Source organism: Crinia signifera, chromosome 4, assembly GCF_055691185.1.
Source record: "Crinia signifera chromosome 4, ASM5569118v1, whole genome shotgun sequence".
Classification (NCBI taxonomy): domain Eukaryota; kingdom Metazoa; phylum Chordata; class Amphibia; order Anura; family Myobatrachidae; genus Crinia; species Crinia signifera.
The window spans coordinates 220164556-220185708 of NC_139220.1; the positions used below are offsets into that span (position 1 = coordinate 220164556).

General features: G+C 44.9%; 1 protein-coding gene across 2 annotated transcripts in view; it reads right to left on the minus strand.

Moving 5' to 3' along the window:
* The window catches only part of LOC146075008 (neuronal acetylcholine receptor subunit alpha-7), a 191502-nt gene that overhangs the window by 44741 nt on the left and 125608 nt on the right, over positions 1 to 21153 (minus strand). For both annotated transcript variants that reach the window (XM_083183806.1, XM_083183807.1), the window contains one exon: positions 5644 to 5753. In XM_083183806.1, the coding sequence (XP_083039932.1) occupies positions 5644 to 5753 (110 nt within the window). The remainder of the gene's footprint in view (positions 1 to 5643; positions 5754 to 21153) is intronic.

Consider the following 21153-nt stretch of genomic DNA (forward strand, 5'->3'; position numbering starts at 1 on the left):
ACCAGGGACCCCCCAAGGGGATTATTTATCCTTGGTGGCAGAGGGACCCTGGAAAGTATCATTCCTTTGTGGCAATAAGAAATGTTTTTCAGGGCTATTTATCAATGTAATCTTCTAGTACAGTACATCTGTTCCAATAAATAGTCTGTGGGGGTATTCAATATGGGATTCTGGTGGCAGACGCGGTACTTGTGGATTATCATGGCTCCCACGATGGGCATCGTATGCTAAAAAAATCGCATCGCATGCTATCGCATCACATGCGATCGCATACGATTTTTCACTGAAAAGCATCCAAATGCATTGGAATTAGTATTAAACATGTTCAATGGCCCCCAAATGGCATTTTTGAGGCTGTACCACCCCCACTATCAACGCGAACCCGAAGCGTGGCGAGGGGTGGCGGTACGCGTCCTACGACCTTTTCATACCCCCACTATCCACGTCGGCGTGGAGTTGAGAATAGAAAGTGTGGCGAGCGCAGCGAGCCACCGAGCCCGAAGCGTGGCGAGCGCACGCGTATACCTTCACAGGTATACGCGTCCCCTCACGGGCTTCACAGGTGTCCGCGCTCGCCACACTTTCTATTCTCAACTCCACGCTGACGTAGATAGTGGGGGTATGAAAAGGTCGTAGGACGCGTACCGCCGCCCCTCGCGGGCTCGCTGCGCTCGCCGCGCTTCGGGTTTGCGTTGATAGTGGGGGTGGTACAGCTTCAAAAATGCCATTTGGGGGCCATTGAACATGTTTAATACTAATTCCAATGCATTTGGATGCTTTTCAGTGCAAAATCGTATGCGATCGCATGCGATCAAATCGCATGCGATGCGATTGCATACGATTTTGTAAAAAAAAAAACGGTAAAAATCGCATCGCATGCCATCGCATGCCACTATATATGGCATGCGATGGCATGCGATGGGAGCCGTGATACTCCACAAGTACCGCAGACGCTATTTCCCCTGGCGGAAATAGCAGCCGACATTGAATATCCCATGTGAATGGTGAATGGAAAAACCTAGACTTTTTGGTGAACACAGTGGCAAAAGTATTCACTGCTTGCTTCTGTTCCAGAAGTGTTCCCGCACATGTGGACAAAAAGAGACTGAGGGATCAAAGGAAATGATCTTTACACGCCATCAATAAAGATTGCTAACCCCATCCAAAGCTGGCATTGCTATCGGATCCAAGCATAAAAAATAGTATATTTTATATCTACTGTGTTATAGAGATGATCAATAGTCATAATACAAAAAAATGCATTGTATGCATCATATTGATAGGCTTGATTAACAGGCCGCTAAATGTAATAAGGTTACATTCAATTTCTATACAACAATGAATAGATAAAATATGTTATCAAAATATGTATTATTTTACCCCTTCTGGGTAACCTAATGTCTGATTCATGGATACAGATGTATACCCTCCTGGTGTGCCTGGTCCCAGGTGAAAAGAGCATAAATAAAACAACTAGGGGTGACAAACCTACAGTGCTAAATTGCTAATTATTGTGTGACATTGGTATATCAGTGTGCAGTGCTGGATTCCTGCCCACAATATCACCCCCACAGATAACCTCACCATAACCTTCCAGACCTGTCTCCGTACACTCATCCTGTCACCTATCAGACCTTATCACTTTCTCTTCCTTGTTGCGAGGCCACACCCACCATTCTGGGAGCAAAACCCCTCACTCTACCCCTTTTATGGAGTTCCCCTCAAATAAAATCCTACGCAGCCCTGCATCTGTAATACACTGTGAATAGTTTTTGGTACTTGTGTATTATTATGGCGCCCAATTTGACTACGTACACGGGCGTAGAGATCACATTGCATCACATGCAAATCGCATGTGATCGCATGCGATTTTATTGCGTGCGATGCCATGCAATGCGATTTAGCGCACCCCCACTATCCACGTCACCCTGAAGTGTGGCGAGCTTATGCGGAATGCGTCCTCCCGACCTTTTCATACCCCCACTATCCACGTCGGCGTGGAGTTGATTTTATAAAGTGTGACGAGCGCAGCAAGCCACCGGGCTCGAAGTGTGGCGAGCACAGCGCGCCACCAGGCGCGAAGCGGCGCGAGTGCAGCGTGCCCCGCGAGGGGCCGCAAAAAAATAGCCCAAAGCATGGCAAGCCCCGCGAGGGGACGCAGAATACAGGTCAAGTAATCCGCATCCACTTGCCACGCTTCGGGCTTTCACTGACCCTCGCAGGGCTTGCTGCGCTTTGTGCTCGGTGGCTCGCTGCGCTCAAAAACACTTTATAAATTCAACTCCATGCCGACGTGGATAGTGGGGGTATGAAAAGGTCGGGAGGACACGTTCCGCGTCCGCTCGCCACACTTCTGGGTGACGTGGATAGTGGGGGTGTGCTTAATTGCATCGCATTGACGTGGATAGTGGGGGGTGCTAAATCGCATTGGACACGATAAAATTGCATGCGATCAGGGGTGCAGTGAAAATGAACTAGTACCATCGCATCACACGCAAATTGCATGCAATGCGATCTCACTATGCAGAATAGGGCACTAAGCTATTTGCTTAGTGGGCGCCCTGATAATACACAAGTATCTAGTTTTTCATTGCCTCTGCAATATCAATAAGATGCTAAATGTAAAAATAAAAATATGATACACTTGTCGTCTCTGAGCATCACAGATGTTCTGATAGTCCCACGCTGTATGGCGTATATATGCTCAATATATGGGGACAAATCTATATAGCATTACTGATCTAGTAGTAACAGAAAAATTATCTCCTCTTTAATACCACCCAAAAATCATATTGCATTATATTTAAGTTTCTAATTTTCTCATTAGAATTTCTAGATTTAATGGCACACTAAACCGTGTCATGCCTTATTTGCTTATGAAATGGCATCCCATTTTCCTTATATGTAGTCTAAGTGGTGAAAGCAATTACTGTGAATTTGGTATAGGGTTTGGAATCCCTTCAGGGGCAAAAATTCCACACAATTAGGGAGGCAAATCCCGGCATCGGGATCCCAGGATTTGGGCCTAAAATAGGCGGGATTGAAGTATTCAATTCCGGGATTAGTGCGTCCATGCAAAATTCACTTTAAAAAAATAAATAAAAAAGCCATGCAGCGCTGAGTACCTTATATGGCTCAGATGCTGCCCAGTTGCTAGTACTGACCACTAGCAGTGCACAGTGCAGCGCAGTGTGATGTGATGTCAAGGGTCACACTGCGCAGATCAGCCGCTGGCATGTAGCTTACTGTAAGCCGACTCAGTCTCTGCCAAACCCGGTCGCCCAGTCACCTGCCTGCTATGCCGCTCCTAGACACCTGTCCGCTGTGCCACTCCCAGACACCCGCCTGCTGTAAAGACTAGAGATGGTCCTGCTGCTGCCTGTCACCAATGCTGTGTAAGTGACAGTGCAGGGCAAGGGGGATGGAGAGGATTGGTGCGGGGATTTGTTGGCAGCAGGGGCATTTTTTTTATTAGGGAAACCAATCCAGGAATTGAGCATTTTTCAATCCCGAATTGAAAAAATGCCCTGGGATTGGCATCCCTACGCACAATGGGCTTTGGGACATCGTAATGATGATCAAGATCCTCTTATCCTATTCTGCGACTTCAGGAATTATAGACCTTAAATTTTGAAAGCAGCAATTATTTCCTGAGGCTATTTACTCATCTGTTCCATGCGCTTCTGTAAGTTTTCAATTTAGAGCAAAAGCTGATGGGATAGCTCCAAGAAGCTCAGTTTATATTTCATACATAGGAAAGTAACCACTTGTGCATAAAATAGATCCATCCATATCACTGAGCAGATCAGAAGGGAAATAACTACTTTGCTGCCTGAAACGCAAGTTGTTCTAAAGTTCAATCACAAACCTATTACTAAACAGAGTGAACTCACAGAGCGTGCTGTCATGACTCAGTGAATATGGCCCTTCACAAAGAACATTTGGGAGGCAGACAGTATACTGTAGTTGCTGGCTGAAAATTTGCATTTTATTTCATCATGATTCCATCAGGTTTTCTCTGCATCTCAGTAGAAAATGTGATTCAGTTTTAATTTAGATACCAGTATTAAATACAAGAAGATACTAGTCTGCTTCATTATAGAAACTGGTATTAGTAGATGGTTTATCATCCCTGGAGCAGGTGAGCTGCATAAAATTCTATTACGCTTCCAGAACACACACAGGGAAATTTACTAAGATGGGAGTTCTATTTCACATGGGATGTTGCTAGGGGCAGAAGACAATAGACAGGATCTGATTGGTTGCCATAGCAACATCCCATTTTAAATAAAACTCCCATCTTAGTAACCCCACACACACACACACACACACACACACACACACAGTCATTCTGCGACTGCCTATAAGCTGCACATTCTCACCTGTGCACAGTGTGGTGCTATGCAGGGTGTACAAATACAGGTAAAGCACTTGCTGCTGGTGCATGAGGCACAGTTATACTCAGCAGCATCTTTAATTATCTTCATTTCCATGCGATATAGATCTGCTCACACATTTTAAATGTGTCCATCCCAGCAGCACATCATTCATGTACAGTACATTCAGGGGTTAAAGTGAGGACGGGACGGGGTGGAACATTTAACTCTCTACATTGGCCCTTCACAGTAATTCTCACAGAAAAGCATTCTAGTTTGCAGGGGGATGCCAAAAATATACCACTTGCCCTGTCTCTGCCTAATGGAGGTAGGGGAGGGGAAACGGTAATTAGGTGGCATAGAGAAATGAGTTCCCCCACCTCTGCATGACCACTTTAAGTCATGCGTACATTCTTTGTGGATGTGGCCATGGCATTTTACCAGTGGCGGCTCTTACGAGTATAGAGGAGGGGGGCTGCCTCAATGCGCCCCCCCCCGTCCGCTGCCGCTGCCATCCCACGCCATGCTCCCCGGCCGCTCGCGCTCCCGAGTCCCCTGCACAGGGCCAGTGACTTCATACATACTGCACATGCGCTGGCCCAAGCCTCCAGGGGCTGCCTTTGCAACAGCCCCCGGAGGCTTGATCGGGTCCCCGGGTTCTGACTCATGCGCGGTATGGTCCGCGGTACTGCGCATGCGCAGAACCCGTTTTGGGGGCTGCTGCGCATTTGCGCAGAGAGAGGCATCTGGAGGGAGGGAACACCTCCTGATGGGATGCCTTGAGTGACTGGCAGGTCGGACTTCCAATAGAAAGTCACTGCCAGTCACAGTGAAGCCAGTGCAGTCTCACAGACTGCATCTGGCTTCACTTTAGGCAGAGAGAGTGGCAGATTTTACCTGGGGGGGCTGGAGCCCTGCAGCCCATAGGTAAAAACTGCCACAGCATTTTACCCCTGCTCTGCCAATCAGTATGCCTGGAATATACCCAGTCAAGTTCTACTTATGCCAGCTCCACCCAGAAGAGCAAAGAAAGCAAAATAATAGCTACAGGATTGGCTCACCAAGACCGACTGCTAGATTTCCGACCGGTAATACCCGGTCAAGCTCAGAATTATTCTGTAATAAATTATAATCATTTTTTGTTTGTTTCATTAACAGCAAATTGACAGCTATTTATAGGTATGTGCATGTATTAACACCCAGTAACTACATTCCATTTCTTATAGCTAATACATAAAGAAAGCTTTTATACAGACTAAACACATACCTGTTATATAGAAGGATATCTGGCTTCCAAATCTGTCCTTCAGGAAAACGAACATTTTTGACCCCAGGGTATTCAGACACGTTCCACTGTAAATAGTAATCTGTCCAATACTGAAGAAGACAAAGAAGGAATTATAAGCACTTTTCTTGCTGACACTCCGCAGGGAATTATGTAACACCCAACAAATGTACAGCTGTCATTCAAAAGGATATTACTTAACACAGAGGGAATCAAATGATTGAAAGAAGAGTACCTGAGGAGGACCTAGCTACCCGTAAAAGGCCATTACAAAGTGTGCTTTGTGAGTCAGGGGCCATGGTCTAACTGCAGGGAAAACTCATAAATGGCAAAAATCCAGTGTGCCTGCATGTAAGATTACATACTGCATAGAGCATACAATTGCAAAGCAGCTGATTGTTTAGAAGAAATGTACAATAACTCTGATTGCATGTCTTTTCAGGGAGCAGAACATTGAATGGTTTCTTTTGTTACAAAATGTTTCATTGTGGTCATTTAGAAACTTAAAATGTTCCACTGTCTCTTTTCCTAAATTGAAAAGAATCATGTTTTCTCACATTCCAAAAATATATATATATATATATATATATATATATATATATATATATATATATATATATTACCAGAGAAAGTTTTTGTTTTGGACTTTGGATAGCGACTACTGTGCACGTATTTCACATGGGACAATGTATGAAGAAAAGTAATTTATTTAAACACAGAAGAGAAAAGTATAAAAATACATATATATATATTCACACAATGTTGTAAAACCGCAATATAAAATGTATCAGATTTAAACCAAAGAGACCGAATATAAAAAGGGGGGAGGATAAAAAATGGATACTAAAATGACAATATGTATTAATAAAAGAATGGGATGGCGATGGTGTCAATATAATAAACTGACTGTACTATGAGATCACAGCAAGTGTATTAAAAAACTGTATTCAAAAAAGTGTCAATGTGCCACCTGGTAAGTATGTAAAGCCAAGTAAAACAAAATACACCAAAAAAAAAAAAAAAAAAAATATTTTTTTTTTTTTTTTTTTTTTTTTTTTTTTGGGTGTATTTTGTTTGGTTGAAACGGCTGTTGGGTCAGCTGCCTGTACTGTCTGTATAACCATGCGTTACCTTTAATACAGAGTACTTTTTTCACCTACAAACGAGTGCTGGTCTCATTTTGCCTCTTCTGCCTGCTAACTGCTACGTGGATTGGGTGAGTGTGAATTGTATATATATTTATATATATATATATATATATATATATATATATATATATATATATATATATATATATATATATATATATATATAGGCTGGAGGTGAATGGAACTCCTTGGAGAATAAACACCAGCTTGGCACTCCGGGTCTGCAATATTTTATTTGTGCAACAGTTTCGGGGACATACTCCCCTTCCTCCAGCCCATATACGTTTTTGCAGAGGCACCCAGGCCATCATCTACTGTTCCAGGAGTGCCAGGTCGTCCCCACTATATATATATATATATATATATATATATATATATATATATATATATATATATATATAGCAGTTGTAAGTTGGCGCCCTTGTTCAGACCTTTAGTTATTGGGTCTCTATAGGCCTTCGACAAAATTCAAAGCAAAATAAAAGTAAAGTCCAAAATTTATAAACATTTATTAAAAAGTCTCTTATTCCACATAGCAGTGGTGGATATTCCAGACCATAAAAAGTTCAATAGTGCATTTCAGATATTTTAGATGAGCAAACTGATGTTCCCAATGAGTTTCGTCCCCAAAGGGTCTTCATCAGGGGTTTGCAAATAGAAATGACATAATTTCCATGACTCTTGTGAACAGGATGTATTCCCAAACAGATGTTTTAACAACAAGATCCTTTATAAATTTTGAGGTGCGTTCTGGTTTTGAGACATTCTCTGTCAATAATTAAGTCTGTATATAGGTCTTTTATTTCTTGTTATAGGTTATAGAGTAGATTCAGTGGAAATTTGAGGAAAAATTACTTCACAGAAAGGGTAGTGAACAAGTGGAATAGCCTCCCATCAGATGTGGTAGAGGCTAATGCTGGGTACACACCAGGACGACTAAGGCCCGATCCCCTCAATCTAGATCCAATTCCGACCAATTGGATGTAGATTGTGTGGTGATTGGGCCCTTTTCTGACCTGGTGTGGACCGATACCGATCCGATGCACGGTCCCGCGGGTCGGTCGGTCATTATTGAGATCCTACCTGCTGCAGGTAGGATCTCAATGACGACCATACAGCCGGGTACGGGTCGCCATCGGATCGGACCCGCTCACGGTGCACATAGTGAGCGGGTCATGCCCCCCCGCGTCACCGTGAGCGGGTCGGACGAGACACTGACGACCCGCTCACGATGTGCATCGTGAGCGGGTCGTCCTGGTGTGTACCCCGCATAAGACAGTAGAGCAATTTAAACACGCTGGAGATAGACATAAGGCTATGATCTTATCTGTCATCAAATTCTATGTTTCCATGTAATAAAAACGATGTGATAGCGCTCATGAGGTGAGAGGGATAGTGCCCTCAAGATGGAGAATTTTATATTGAAATATATTGCATATAACAGATATTAAATGAAACCAGACACATCTGCTGATGTGTTATAATGCAATATTAGTGCACACGGACATGGCATACTTGAGTCCAGATAGAGAATATGAGATCCGATCCAGAGCACAGGTTATTGCAAAAATAGCAGTGTCTAGGGTTTACATACAGTATAAATCATATATGATTTTGTATTATGTATATGTTCTACTTTAAAACATTATTTTACAATGTATTTTTAACTGTACATCAATAACAAAAGAAAAGGATTTGTGCAGGCAAGTCCGTGACAATACAGCTCATTGAATTTAATTAAACAAAGTAGTGATTTTAGCCATGTTTAGCAGAATGCACTGTAGTAGCTCACAGTGCTTATGTTCATGGAGATCAGCAATTTTTTACTACTGCACAAAACTCTTTAAAATTTTGAAGAGACAAGCAGTGTGTATGCACAAGGGCGCTGTTGTGATTGAGACACTTGGTAACCGAAATGGCTTGGAAATGTGCAGGGCATTGCTGAGCGAGACCATATAAATATTTAATTGGCATTGCCATGAAATTACTTTCTGTAGTAATTATTATTATTATTATTATTACATTTTATAATGCTGTATACATAAAACAAATAAACATTTATTAAAACGAAAATGGAAAAGAAACATCATTAATCAAAGAAATACAATATAAAATGTGAGTAACAAAACAATCTATAAACAATTAAGTTAATTCATGCATTTCATGTTTCTTCGCAGGTCCCAATTAATAGTTTCAAGGACCAGCAATAAAGTTGCCTGGAAGGACTCATCAAGTGAGCCTGAATAGATTGCCATTTCTTCAAAAATGTTAGCACTCCCTTTTATTACATTAAATTACATTCCAATGAATTACATTCAATGAGACATCTTTTGATTTTCCTTTTAAAGTGAAATTAGAGTGTCTTTTACCACTAGAGCCCTAATGCACAGGTCAGTGAAGAAACGCAAACAGATGCGATGTGGTTACCCAGTGCCAGAAGTTGTGGGAGGTGAGCCCAGGTTCAGCAATATAATTTGGGCCTCCCTCCTCCACCCCAACCCAAGTTCACAATATTCAACACGGCAGTGGGTGACAGGAAGAGGCGGAGGATGATCGGGAATAACAGTGGGTGACAGCGAGAGGGTGACAGAGGCAGCAGTGGGACCCAGAGTACTTAATGGCCCAGTGCACTGCACCTGCTGCACCAGTGGTACAGATGGGGCTTGTGTCATCTTTGCAGGGCTGGCGTTTGTAATGCCAGCCCCGCCATCACGCTAGCCCCGCCAGGGGGCACGCGCGCATGAGACGCTCGCGTGCCCCTTGGGCAACGGAGCCTGCCTCCGGTCCCCGCCACCTCCCCCGCCCGTCCCCCTCGCTGCCCCGAGCGCCCCCCTAACCCTGCCCGTCTCCCTGAAGCGGAGACCGGCAGGGACACGCAGCGTCCCCGCCGAGAGACTGGGACGCGCGTGTGTGTAATACGCACGAGCGTCCAAGTTCAGTGTAGCCCCTGTTGCCGGCGTTTGCCAGTGGGGAAGGTCTGAAGAGCCCCAGCCAAGAATGGCAGGGGCTACATCTGTAGTTCTGCTACTGCAGTTAGGATTCCACATAAAAGTCAGGATGCCAGCGTTCAGTATACCCCCATCAGCATTCTGACTAGTTCCGGGTGACCAGCGCTGCTATCTCAACTTCAATTTGGAAGCCAGCATCAAAATCACGACTGACGGGATGCTGAACAGTAAGTATTTGGCTAGCATGTGCCCGGAGAAGGGGGGGTTAGGGTTAGGCTCTAGAGGAGGGACTTTGGCTGTGTGGGGGGTTAGGGTTTAGCTGCATGGAGGAATGGTTAGGCTGTTGGGCAGAGGGTTAGGTCTAGGCACTAGCAGAGAGGGATAGGGACAAGCATTGGGGGGGCAGGGGGTGGGTAAGTATACTTACCTGACTCCTGTCAAAATCCCCATTTTTCATAATGCCAGCATTAGTCTTTTGTATCCCAAACAGATAGCTGCAACTTCATACAGTATGACTTGGCCACAATATTAATAAATACTGCAGGAGTCAATATGTTATCAGCAAATCAGAACCAAATTGACAGTTCTGTTTATCGTTCTCATCGTCATTGCATATCGGGGAGGATTAAGCAGCGATATTTGCCAACCTTCTGGCACTCACAAGAAATACACCTCCTAAAAGGTATATCAAGGTATATGCAAATCTAATGTCACAATTAAATGACTATTCCCAAGACTACCTTGCAGGGTAAGTTTACCCATGAGCTTACCCTGCACTCTTGGATTCTTGATCTTTTTTTTACTTGAAAAGGAGATAATTTAGTCCTTTAAGACTTGGCAGCCTTCCAGCACATCAGAGGAATATCTACATAATAATCTTCCCATGTTTCGTGCAGAACATTTTTAAGGTTAATTAAACTACAGAAGATAAATAAAGGAAACATAGGGATACATTTACGAAGATGGAAGTTCTATTGACGATGGGATGTTGCCCATAGCAACCATCAGATTCTATCGATTATCTTCTAAAAGGGAAAGGGAGATTTTTTTTTAAGTTAAAAAGGTCAGTACATTGTGTCTGATTGGTGGACAAAGGCTATTGTATGTAGATACGCTATTGATGCAGAAGGGGTTCTGTCTTAATAGACGCCTCCTGCAGGATTATGTTATCTGATGCTGCATCCAGGAATGCAATATTAAATCATCTACAAAAATGTCCGCCATATGAGTAAAGGCCCCCATACACTATGCGATTTGGGTATGATTTCACCAGATTGCCGGGCGGAGGGAGCAGGGGGGGCGGAGCAGGAAGCTGGCCAGGGGAGGAAGCTGCTGCTGTCAGAGCACCAGCATGAGCAGGGGGGTGGCGCCAGAGGTGGGAGCAGAGGAATTTTTAAAAAAGCCCATACAAACAAATAGAAAGCCAATGATTGGCCATTGACCTCTCAGCCAATCAGTGGCTGCCCATTCATTTGTATTGGATTTTTTTTTTTTAAGTGGTCTGCTCCCACCGCTTCCCAGCAGCATCTTTTTCTGCCTGGATCTCTGCTCCCGCTGGCACGCTGATGGCAAAGGCTTCCTCTCCTACCCGGCTCCCTGTGCCATCCCCCACCCGCTCCCTCCACACGGCTCTGTGGTCGCGGGCATCCCCTCCGCTGCTGTCCCCCGCTCCCTGGTCCCCGGGAGTTGCATGTGATAAATCGCATGTGATTTATCACATGCATAACTTAGCATATGAAGGGGGTTATTCTGGTTCACTTGGAAAGGCACAATCACTCTCTAATGGACAAAACCATATGCACTGCAGGTGGGGCTGATGTAACATGTGCAGAGAGAGTTAGATTTGGGGTTTTATTGTTTCTGTGCATGGTCAATACTGGCTGCTTTATTTTTACACTGCAATATAGATCAGTTCAGGGGGATATCCAGTATCAGTTGAAAGTAAAAACCCCACCCAAATCTAACTCTCTGCACATGTTACATTAGCCCCACCTGCAGTGCACATGGTTTTGTCCATTAGAGAGTGATTGTGCCTTTCCGAGTGAATCAGAATAACCCCCGAAGTGCCTAATCACATGTGATCCCTCCTGGGGAGCTGCAGGGACAATCAGGTCTGACTTAGGACAAGTCGGACTAATGTATGGCTGCCTTAACCCTGATAGGGTGCAGACTGGGGGCATGATGTAGCTTTGAGCACTGCAGTACTGTGCAGTGACAAGGCAGTCAGTAGTGTCCTGCACCACCAGCAGCTGAGACCCAAGAAAACAATGCCTTCACCACCACCAGCTTTGACCAGGGGCATTGGAATTGGGGGGGGGGGGGCAAGGGGGCGACTTGCTCTTCCCAAACATGAGATGAGGGAGGCACCAACACTGGGGGACCAGAGGAGCGGCGGGTAGACAGGTAAATTCCTGCTCCCGCATGCAGCCTCCCGACCACTGCTCCGCTATTAAGGCTACATGAAATGAGGGAAGGGCTCGGGGTGGATGTGTGCTGCTGCCTACTGCTAGGGCCAGTGCCATTCATGACCTTGGTGACTGGTGCAGGAACCAAAATGCCATTGGGGGCCCCAAACTTTTTGTCAGGGGAAACCAAATTTGTTGTTATGCCACTGGCACTGTGAGCGACTTTGCAGAATGAAACTTGCAACTGCAAAGTACTGATCCCTACTCATGCACAGATCTCTACCATTGGTTTGCGTACAACACGAAGTCAGGTCCATAGTACAGAACCACTGGTAGTAATGCATTTGGAGTGGTTTAAACATAACTTGACATGAAAAGGAGGACACAAATAAATTGAAGATAAAAAATATTGTAAATAAAAGAAACATTTTATTAATTGCAACAATAATACACTATAATATGATAAATGCATAATAAAGACCACAGTGGCTCCAAGCATATGGTGCCTGCTCCACCATTGGTCTACCAAAATCACGCTACGGAGCCAACGTCCCTCTAAATGAATACACTGATCACTGTGCAGTAGGCCAGGGGGGGGCGTCTGCAATTACCAGCGTATAAGCAAGGGGGACGTGGGCTCTTTTAACATATAATATCTGCATGGCCCCGTAAAAATGGTAGCCGTGCATCGGGGGAAAGGCATTTAAAATAATAGAATTACTTACCTAAAATACCTAAACTGTCTGAAAACTTATCATGCAGCCCGCACAGACCTTCCTCAGCATCCACTTGACCACATGCCCTCTTCTCTGCTCCGTACGTCTTCTCCGCTAGATGCTGCAATGAGGTCTAAGATGGCTGGGGGAGAGAAGCAAATCTAAACTATCAGGGTGGGGCTAAGTGGGCATAAAGGGGGAGGATGAAGCTAACAAAGCAACTTGAGCATGGCGCTCTCTCTCAAGGTCTCCCGTGTGGAGCACATGTTTCTTATAATCGCATCTCGCTTCATTATACCTAGCCTTGTTGAATCATCATATCAAATACAAATACGCCATATCACAGGCAATGGATTGGCTTGGCATCGATCAAATACGGGGATTTACAAATTAGTCTTGAAATATCGAAAAGGAGGACATATAGGACACTTTTCAAGGGAGGACAGAACTTACAAAAGAAGAACTGTCCTCCCTAAAGCAAGATGATTGGTCACACGTATAGGAAGTGTTGTATTGATGAAAGCGTGGGCTTTGAACTTGTAAATATGAGCTTAAGATAACACTATTAAAAAAATCACATTTTCCTGTACCCCAAAATACTGGAAAGAGTAAACGGGCATTAGTACAAGAGTACTAATCTCGCAGTGTGTATAGCCCCGGGCTATGGTGATGCGCGGTCCTGCTTGCACTGGCTTTCCTGCTAGATAGCGGGACTTTGACTATAAACAATAGACAAAGCCCTGTTCAGCTCGATCACTCAGCGATCCTGCTTAAGCCTGTGGCTCAGCAAGGAGGACAGGTCACCCGACCTGTATGACCCTTAACTGCCTGAAAGCAAGGATTATACTCACGATAATACCTTTTCTTCGGAATACTTCATGGCAGCCATTACATTGGGTTTATCCCCCTCTCTCTCCCAGTTAGACAGGTAGTTTTTTCCCTCCCTAGGATCCAGCTTCTCCTCTTCCTTCTGCTATATAACTGAGCACCTCCCCTTAAACCATAGTCTTTTGAATGTCTCCGTCCCGATCCTAGGGAAAAAACAGAAACAGGGAGGGCTAAAAAATATGGGCTGCCATGAAGTATTCCGAAGAAAAGGTATTATCGTGAGTATAATCCTTGCTTTCTCCTTCATACTTCATGGCAGCCATTACATTGGGATGTACCAAAACAGTAGGGCGGGATATACAATACCTCAAGCTAGCGCCTGTCTTAGGACGTCGCTTCCAAAACGTGCCTCTGCCACATCCAGGGCATAATGCTTGGAAAACGTATGCAGAGATTTCCAAGTAGCCGCTTGACATATCTCTCTGGCTGATACGTTCGCCTCTCTCACCCATGAAACCGCCATTGCCCATGTTGAGTGTGCCTTGATACCCTCCGGGACTGGACGTCCTACTTTCTTGTAAGTAAAGGAAATAACTTCTTTAAGCCATCGTGAAATTGTTTGTTTCGCTGGAACGAATCCCTTCTTCGCACCTTGCGGAATCTCGAACAAATTCTCCGATTGTCTGTATGATGCAGACCTGTCCAAATAAATTTTTATGGCTCTGACCACATCTAATGAATGCAAATTCTCCTCCTTTTTATTTGAAGGATTGGGAAAAAAACAAGGTAATATGATTTCTTGATTTAAATGAAAAAATGACACCACTTTTGGTAAAAAAGAATTTTTAGTCTTCAAGACAACCTTGTCAGGAAAGATTTTAAGATATTGGTCTCGAATGCACAGCGCCTGGAGCTCACTAACCCTTCTGGCTGAAGTGATCGCTACCAGGAAAGCCACTTTCCATGTCAAAAATTTAAGGCTTGTCCTGTCCAACGGCTCAAATGGAGCCTCCATAAGCCCGTTCAGCACCAAGTTAAGATCCCATTGAGGAACCGTAGAGCGAATCCTTGGCCGGATTCTCTTGATGGCCTGACAGAATCTTTTTACTAAGGTATGATCTGCCAGCCTTTGGTCTGACAATACACTTAATGCTGAGATGTGCACTTTCAGAGTAGACACTGCTAGGCCCTTGTTGAAACCGTCACACAGAAATTGTAAAACATGAGACATGGTTGCATTTGGAAATTGAAATTTGTCTTTAGCCCACTTCGCAAATATCCTCCAGACTCTGTAATAGATGGCCGATGAAACCTTCTTCCTAGCCTGAAGAAGTATTTCTATCACTTCTGGGGACAGATGTTTCTCTCTCAATTGCTGCCTCTCAATTCCCACGCCGTCAATGACAAGTTCTGAGGATTTTGGCATCTGATTGGTCCCTGAGACAGAAGGTCTGATGATACTGGCAGAAACAGAGGTCCTGCTACCGTCATGCTCTCTAGCATCGGAAACCAAGCCCTTCTGGCCCAAAATGGTAGAACTATCAACACCTGGCATTTCTCTGACCTGATCTTCCACAGCACCCTGTGAATGAGAGAAAATGGCGGGAACACATAGGCTAGGGAATAGCCCCACTCTTGTGACAGGGCGTCGACTCCGCACGACCCGTGTGCTGGGTACCGGGAGAAGAACCGGGGAACCTTTTTGTTGACCGATGTCGCCATTAGATCGATCTCTGGCATGCCGAAGTTTTCTACTATGAGCTGGAAAACTGACTGCTTTAGTTCCCATTCGCCTGGAATTAATGTATTGCGACTCAAGAAGTCTGCAGCTTGATTCTCTTCTCCTGGAATGTGCAAGGCCGTAATAGACAGGAGATTTACTTCGGCCCACGACATTATGTTCTCCACTTCTTCCAACAACACCCGACTTCTTGTGCCTCCTTGACGGTTAATGTAAGAGACTGTCGTGACATTGTCTGAAAACACCCGCACATGTGACCCCTTTATTTCGTCTGCGAAGAATTTTATCGCCTGCCACACCGCTCTCAGTTCTCTGTGGTTTGATGACCAATTCTTTTCTTGCATTGACCACCTCCCTTGGCACGATCTTCCTATCCCATGCGCCCCCCAGCCGGAGGCGCTGGCATCTGTAGTTATCACTACAAACGATGGACTTTGCAACGACCACCTTCTTTCTTTTAACAGATCGTAGCTCCACCAATTCAGAGAATCCTTCACTGTGTTTGGAATCCTTATTAACTGATCTAATTGCGTGTGATCTCGTGAGAACCTCAGAAGAAACCATTGCAGTGGCCTCATTCTCCATCTGGCCCACGGCGTAACCTCTACTGCTGAGGCCATCATCCCCAGCAAACTCATTGCCGTTCTCAAGGGCACGCTGGACTCGCTGTGAATGAGAGAAATTAGTTGTTGAACTTTCTCGCATCTTCTCTCTGAGAGCGCTATTTGAAAGGAGATGGTATCTACTAGAATGCCTAAGAACTGGATCTTTCTTGATGGGATGAGACGACTTTTTTCCCAGTTGATCATCCAGCCGTGTCTTTGAAGAAACTCGATGGTATAGTCTCTCGCTAGTATACTTTCTTCTTTGGACTGTGCTGCTATCAGGATGTCGTCTAGGTATGCCCATACCATCACCTTCTGTCTTCTTAAGCTTTCTATTAACACCACCAGAACCTTTGTGAAGACTCGAGGTGACGAAGTTAGCCCGAATGGCAGGCATGTAAACTGGAAATGTCTTTCTTTTATGGCGAATCTGAGATACTTTCTGTCGCCCGGAAAGATGGGAATGTGAAAGTACGCATCCTTCAGGTCGATTGCTACCAGATAATCGTCCTTTCTGATTCCCATCAAGATAGACTTGGCTGTTTCCATATGAAACTTCTTTTTTCTTAGGCGATCGTTCAGACTCCTCAAGTCGAGGATAGTTCTGAACCCGCCTGAGACCTTGCTTATAACAAATAGCCGGGAGTAATACCCCAGTCCTCTTTCTTTTAACGGAACCTCTTTGACTGCTTTTGTGTCGATCAGATCCTGCACACTTAACTTCAACACCTCCTTTTCTGTTTCCGATAAAGGAAGTTTGGAACTTAAAAACTTTGCCCATTTTGGCTTTAACAGAAATTCTAACTGGTATCCTTGAGATACTATCTCTAGGACCCATTTGTCCGAGACGTTCTGTTCCCAGACGTGAGCAAATTCCAGCAGTCTTCCTGCTACTGGGATTCGCTCTATGGCGCCTCTGGCGTCACTGCTTCTGAGTTGCACCAGAGCTTTCGCCTCTCTTTTTAATGTATTAACGAAAAAATGCCCGTGACGTGCCTGACGCGTATTTGTCACGAAAAGGCCTACCTGGCCTGTATGACCTGGCCTGTCTAAATGACTGCCTGTTAGAGTAGGAATTAAATCTACCCCTCCTATCCTGGGGTAACCTGACCGATTTACCCCCCGACATCCTCTGAATCATTTGGTCAAGCTTACTCCCGAAGAGAAAAGCACCCTCATACGGAAGTGTAGCCAGCTTATTTTTAGAGTGTGAATCCGCCGACCATGACTTCAGCCAGAGCGCCCTCCTGGCCACTACCCCTGAAGTCAGGGACTTGGCTGAGAAATCCAACATGTCTAGTGATGCCTCACAGACATAGTCTATAGCCATTTGTATCTGAGCCAGGCTCTTGCTCATATGATCTCGGGAGGTTTTGTCCTGCATATCATCCTGCAATGCCGCACACCATATGCGTAATGCTCGAGACAGAGAGGCTATGGCTACGCCTGCCTTCATAGACACAGAGGTTGATATGTGCAACCGTTTCAAAGCACTCTCCATCCTTTTTTCCATAGGGTCCTTTAAAGAAGCACCGTCTTCTAATGGAATAGTCGTGCGGGTAGTAACCTCAGACACGGATGCATCAATTTTGGGCACATTGCTCCATTTCAAAAAGTCCTCATCTTCTAAGGGAAACATTTTGTCAACCCTCTTAAAGGACCCGACACGTTTGTCCACATTATTCCACTCTTTCATCAATATATCCTTGACAACCTTGTGGACCGGAAAGCACCTGCCTTTCCTTGATCTATCCTCAAATAGAGTGTCCAGCTCCGTCTTAACTGGCTGCTTATAATTCAAGGTCTTATATAGATTTTTCAACACCACTTCCACCAGACCTAAATCAAACAAATGCTCGTCTTCAACCACTTCTCCAGACTCGGCCGTGGAACCATCTGTGCCGTCATCAGAACCGGCCCCTACTGATCCACCGTCATCGTCCACATCCAAACTGGTCTGAGACCTAGACCTCTTATTGCTAGTGTATTCTTTCTTAGAAACAAAATTCTTCTCCATCCACTCTCTAAGCTCTGAAATCTGGCTAGACACTGAAGCAGTTTCTTTCTTCTGAAACAATATTTGCATAATACATCCTCTCCAATAAACGACTTGTCACACTCTGGGCAAATCTTATCCAATCTCTTTTTGGCTGTCTTCTTTTTGGTAACTACAGACACACTAAAAATAGAAAAAAAAAAGATAGACTAACTAACTGACTACAACCAGCATAAAAAGAGCAACAACCAGTCCTCACTGAGGACTTACCTGGGCAGCGGTACATTTACATTAGCAGAGGCTTCCTCCATACTGCAGCTGAAGTTCCACTCTAACCAGCACACCATGCAGGAAGAAGCAGCAGCGCCTGTTACACCAGCCAGGCGCTATATATACCAGCACTTCCGTGTTGTGGAACGCACGCGACCTGCAATGGAACGCAGGCCGCGTGCTGACGCGTCGCATACGCATCACTTCCTCCCCGGCGCCCCTAGTCACGCAGGACGCCGAGTAAGGAAGCGCTGGCTGCTTCTGTGCAACGCACGCGGTCTGCCTATGCAACGCAGACCGCGCGCCGGAAGCCCGCGTCACTTCCCTTCCGGCGTCTGCTGCCCCAACAACCAGGAACAGACGCCAGGCATCCGTGACACGCTGGACGCCGCTGCGCCCACCTCCTGAGTGCTCCGGACTCACCGCCACGCCATGGCCACCGCACTCAGGCTCCTGGTGAGTCCCCAGCCATACTGCATACAACTTTACCACTTTCTCTGGGTTATAGGCTCCGCCAACCCATTTCAGTAAGCACAGATCCATGCCTCCAGCTTCGGATCATATATACAGGGTAAGGCACCGCAACCCCTCGCTGTCAGGTTTTTTTTTTTTTGTTTTTTTTTTTACCCTGACTCTAACCTAACTACCTGTTCACAGATAGAGGAGACAGGAAAAAGACTATGGTTTAAGGGGAGGTGCTCAGTTATATAGCAGAAGGAAGAGGAGGAGCTGGATCCTAGGGAGGGAAAAAACTACCTGTCTAATTGGGAGAGAGAGGGGGATAAACCCAATGTAATGGCTGCCATGAAGTATGAAGGAGAAAAGCATTTGCTATAATTTTGTTTGATCCACTAACATCCTGGGTCTTCTGACCCTATCTGACGAAATGACCTTTATATGTACAGTCAGAGATGTCACCATATTAAATCAACTAACAGTTATTTTTCCTGAAACATAAGAGTGCACCCAAACAGAGTTTCTTTTTCTCTCTTCTCTGTTCTCCCTTGAACATAGAACCATATTAAGTAATTAATATAACTCGGGGTGCACCACTGACTGCCACCTATAAGAACACTGTGATGGAAATCGGAAAGTGTTTGGTGGCTGATAGAGTATAAAATCTCCAATAGTCAGTTGTTCCATGAAAATTGTATCATTTATTAGATTAATAAAAATAAATAGTTTCAATAATGCATATTTAGCCTGGTGCGGTCTATCATATCCCCAATTCCCCTTCCCCATTGGTTGAACAGAGATTATCTCTTCATAAAGGGGCCTGAACCACACACTATCTAATGGCTAGCTAAGCCTCTGGTGGGGTATCCGGACTCATGATAGATTGACTCTAGGTCAACAGTCATAAGGTCGACCACTATTGGTCGACAGTCAAAAGGTCGACAGGGCCAAAAGGTTGACAGGGTCAAAGGGTCGACCTTGTCAACATGAAAATGGTCTGTTGACGTTTTGACCCTGTTGACCTTTTGACTGTAGACATTTTGGCCCTGTTGACCTTTAGATTGTCGACATATAGAGGTCGATCTATAGTGGTCGACCTTATGACTGTAGACCTAGACTTTGTAGATCTAAAATACCATAACCCTCTGGTGGATTACCATACCCCTTAAGCATGACTCACTACCACTTCATTCCCTTGGTTGGCCCTTCCTGGTCAAGTCAACACTGCTGATACCGATTCCTTTGTAACAAGAATATTAATCCTATTGTAAATTCAGGAAACAGTCTGAGAGTCTGGGAATTGTGATCAGCAGCGAAGCGTCTAAGTTTCACCAGATACAATGTACCATATAGAGCAGAAAATTATAGGAGTATGAGGATACATGTGAGTGGATGCGGTTGTTCCACACAAGCATTAGGTCGCCAATGGGAAGTCTGACAGTCAAAAGTTTAAGATTTTTTTTCCAAAACAGGCAGCACTTCATACCCTATGGCATGGAGGGAGAATAGAACAGTGTGCTGAGCGCAGCGAGCCATGCGAGGGGGCGCGGTACCCTGATACGGTGTCCATATCTACTTACATAGAAATGCAGGACAAGAAAAACATGAAACACTCATGTAGACCTATTGACTGTCGACCTTCCCATTGTGTCGACCTTCAGACCCTGTCAACCTTACCATGTCTACCTATTTCATGTGTCGACCCTAATCTTTAGTTGTCATCTTAATATATGTCGACCATCAAAGTGTCGACCCTATGACCCACACCCTGTAAGACACATGCACATTTTCACTTCTTTGCTTTGATAGTGGTATACTCACACTTGCCTACTCTCCCAGATCCTTCTGGAGACAATCGAGTTTGGTATAGTACCCAGCAGCCTCAGAAGGATGGGCACCCCGCGGGCATCCCTCCAACATCCTAGTGAAGTGGGCAGAATGAGGAGTTTAATATATCCTGGAGTCCTCCTGGAATCCCAGAGTTCTCCAGGAGGGGGCAGGACCTAGTGAAATTCTTCTATGAAAATTAGGCATTCGGGCCCACCCCTAGGAAAATGTAAACCAATGGTGGTAAATTTCCAGGCTTCTCAATGAGAGAAAAACAACCTGCTCTCTATATATATATGAAACACAAGAGTTAAAAATATGCACACAAAATTAGAATATATTCATAGACAATAGCAAAAAGGCATTGATCAGCTTCAAGGGTGAACGGACAAACGATCATGGATTTACAGAGAGGGTGGATATCAAAAGGCAGCGTGGCGGATATCAAAAGGCAGCGTGGCGGATATCAAAAGGCAGCGTGGCGAGCACAGTGAGCCCGCGAGGGGCAGCAGTACGCGTCCTCCGACCTTTTCATACGCCCACTATCCACGT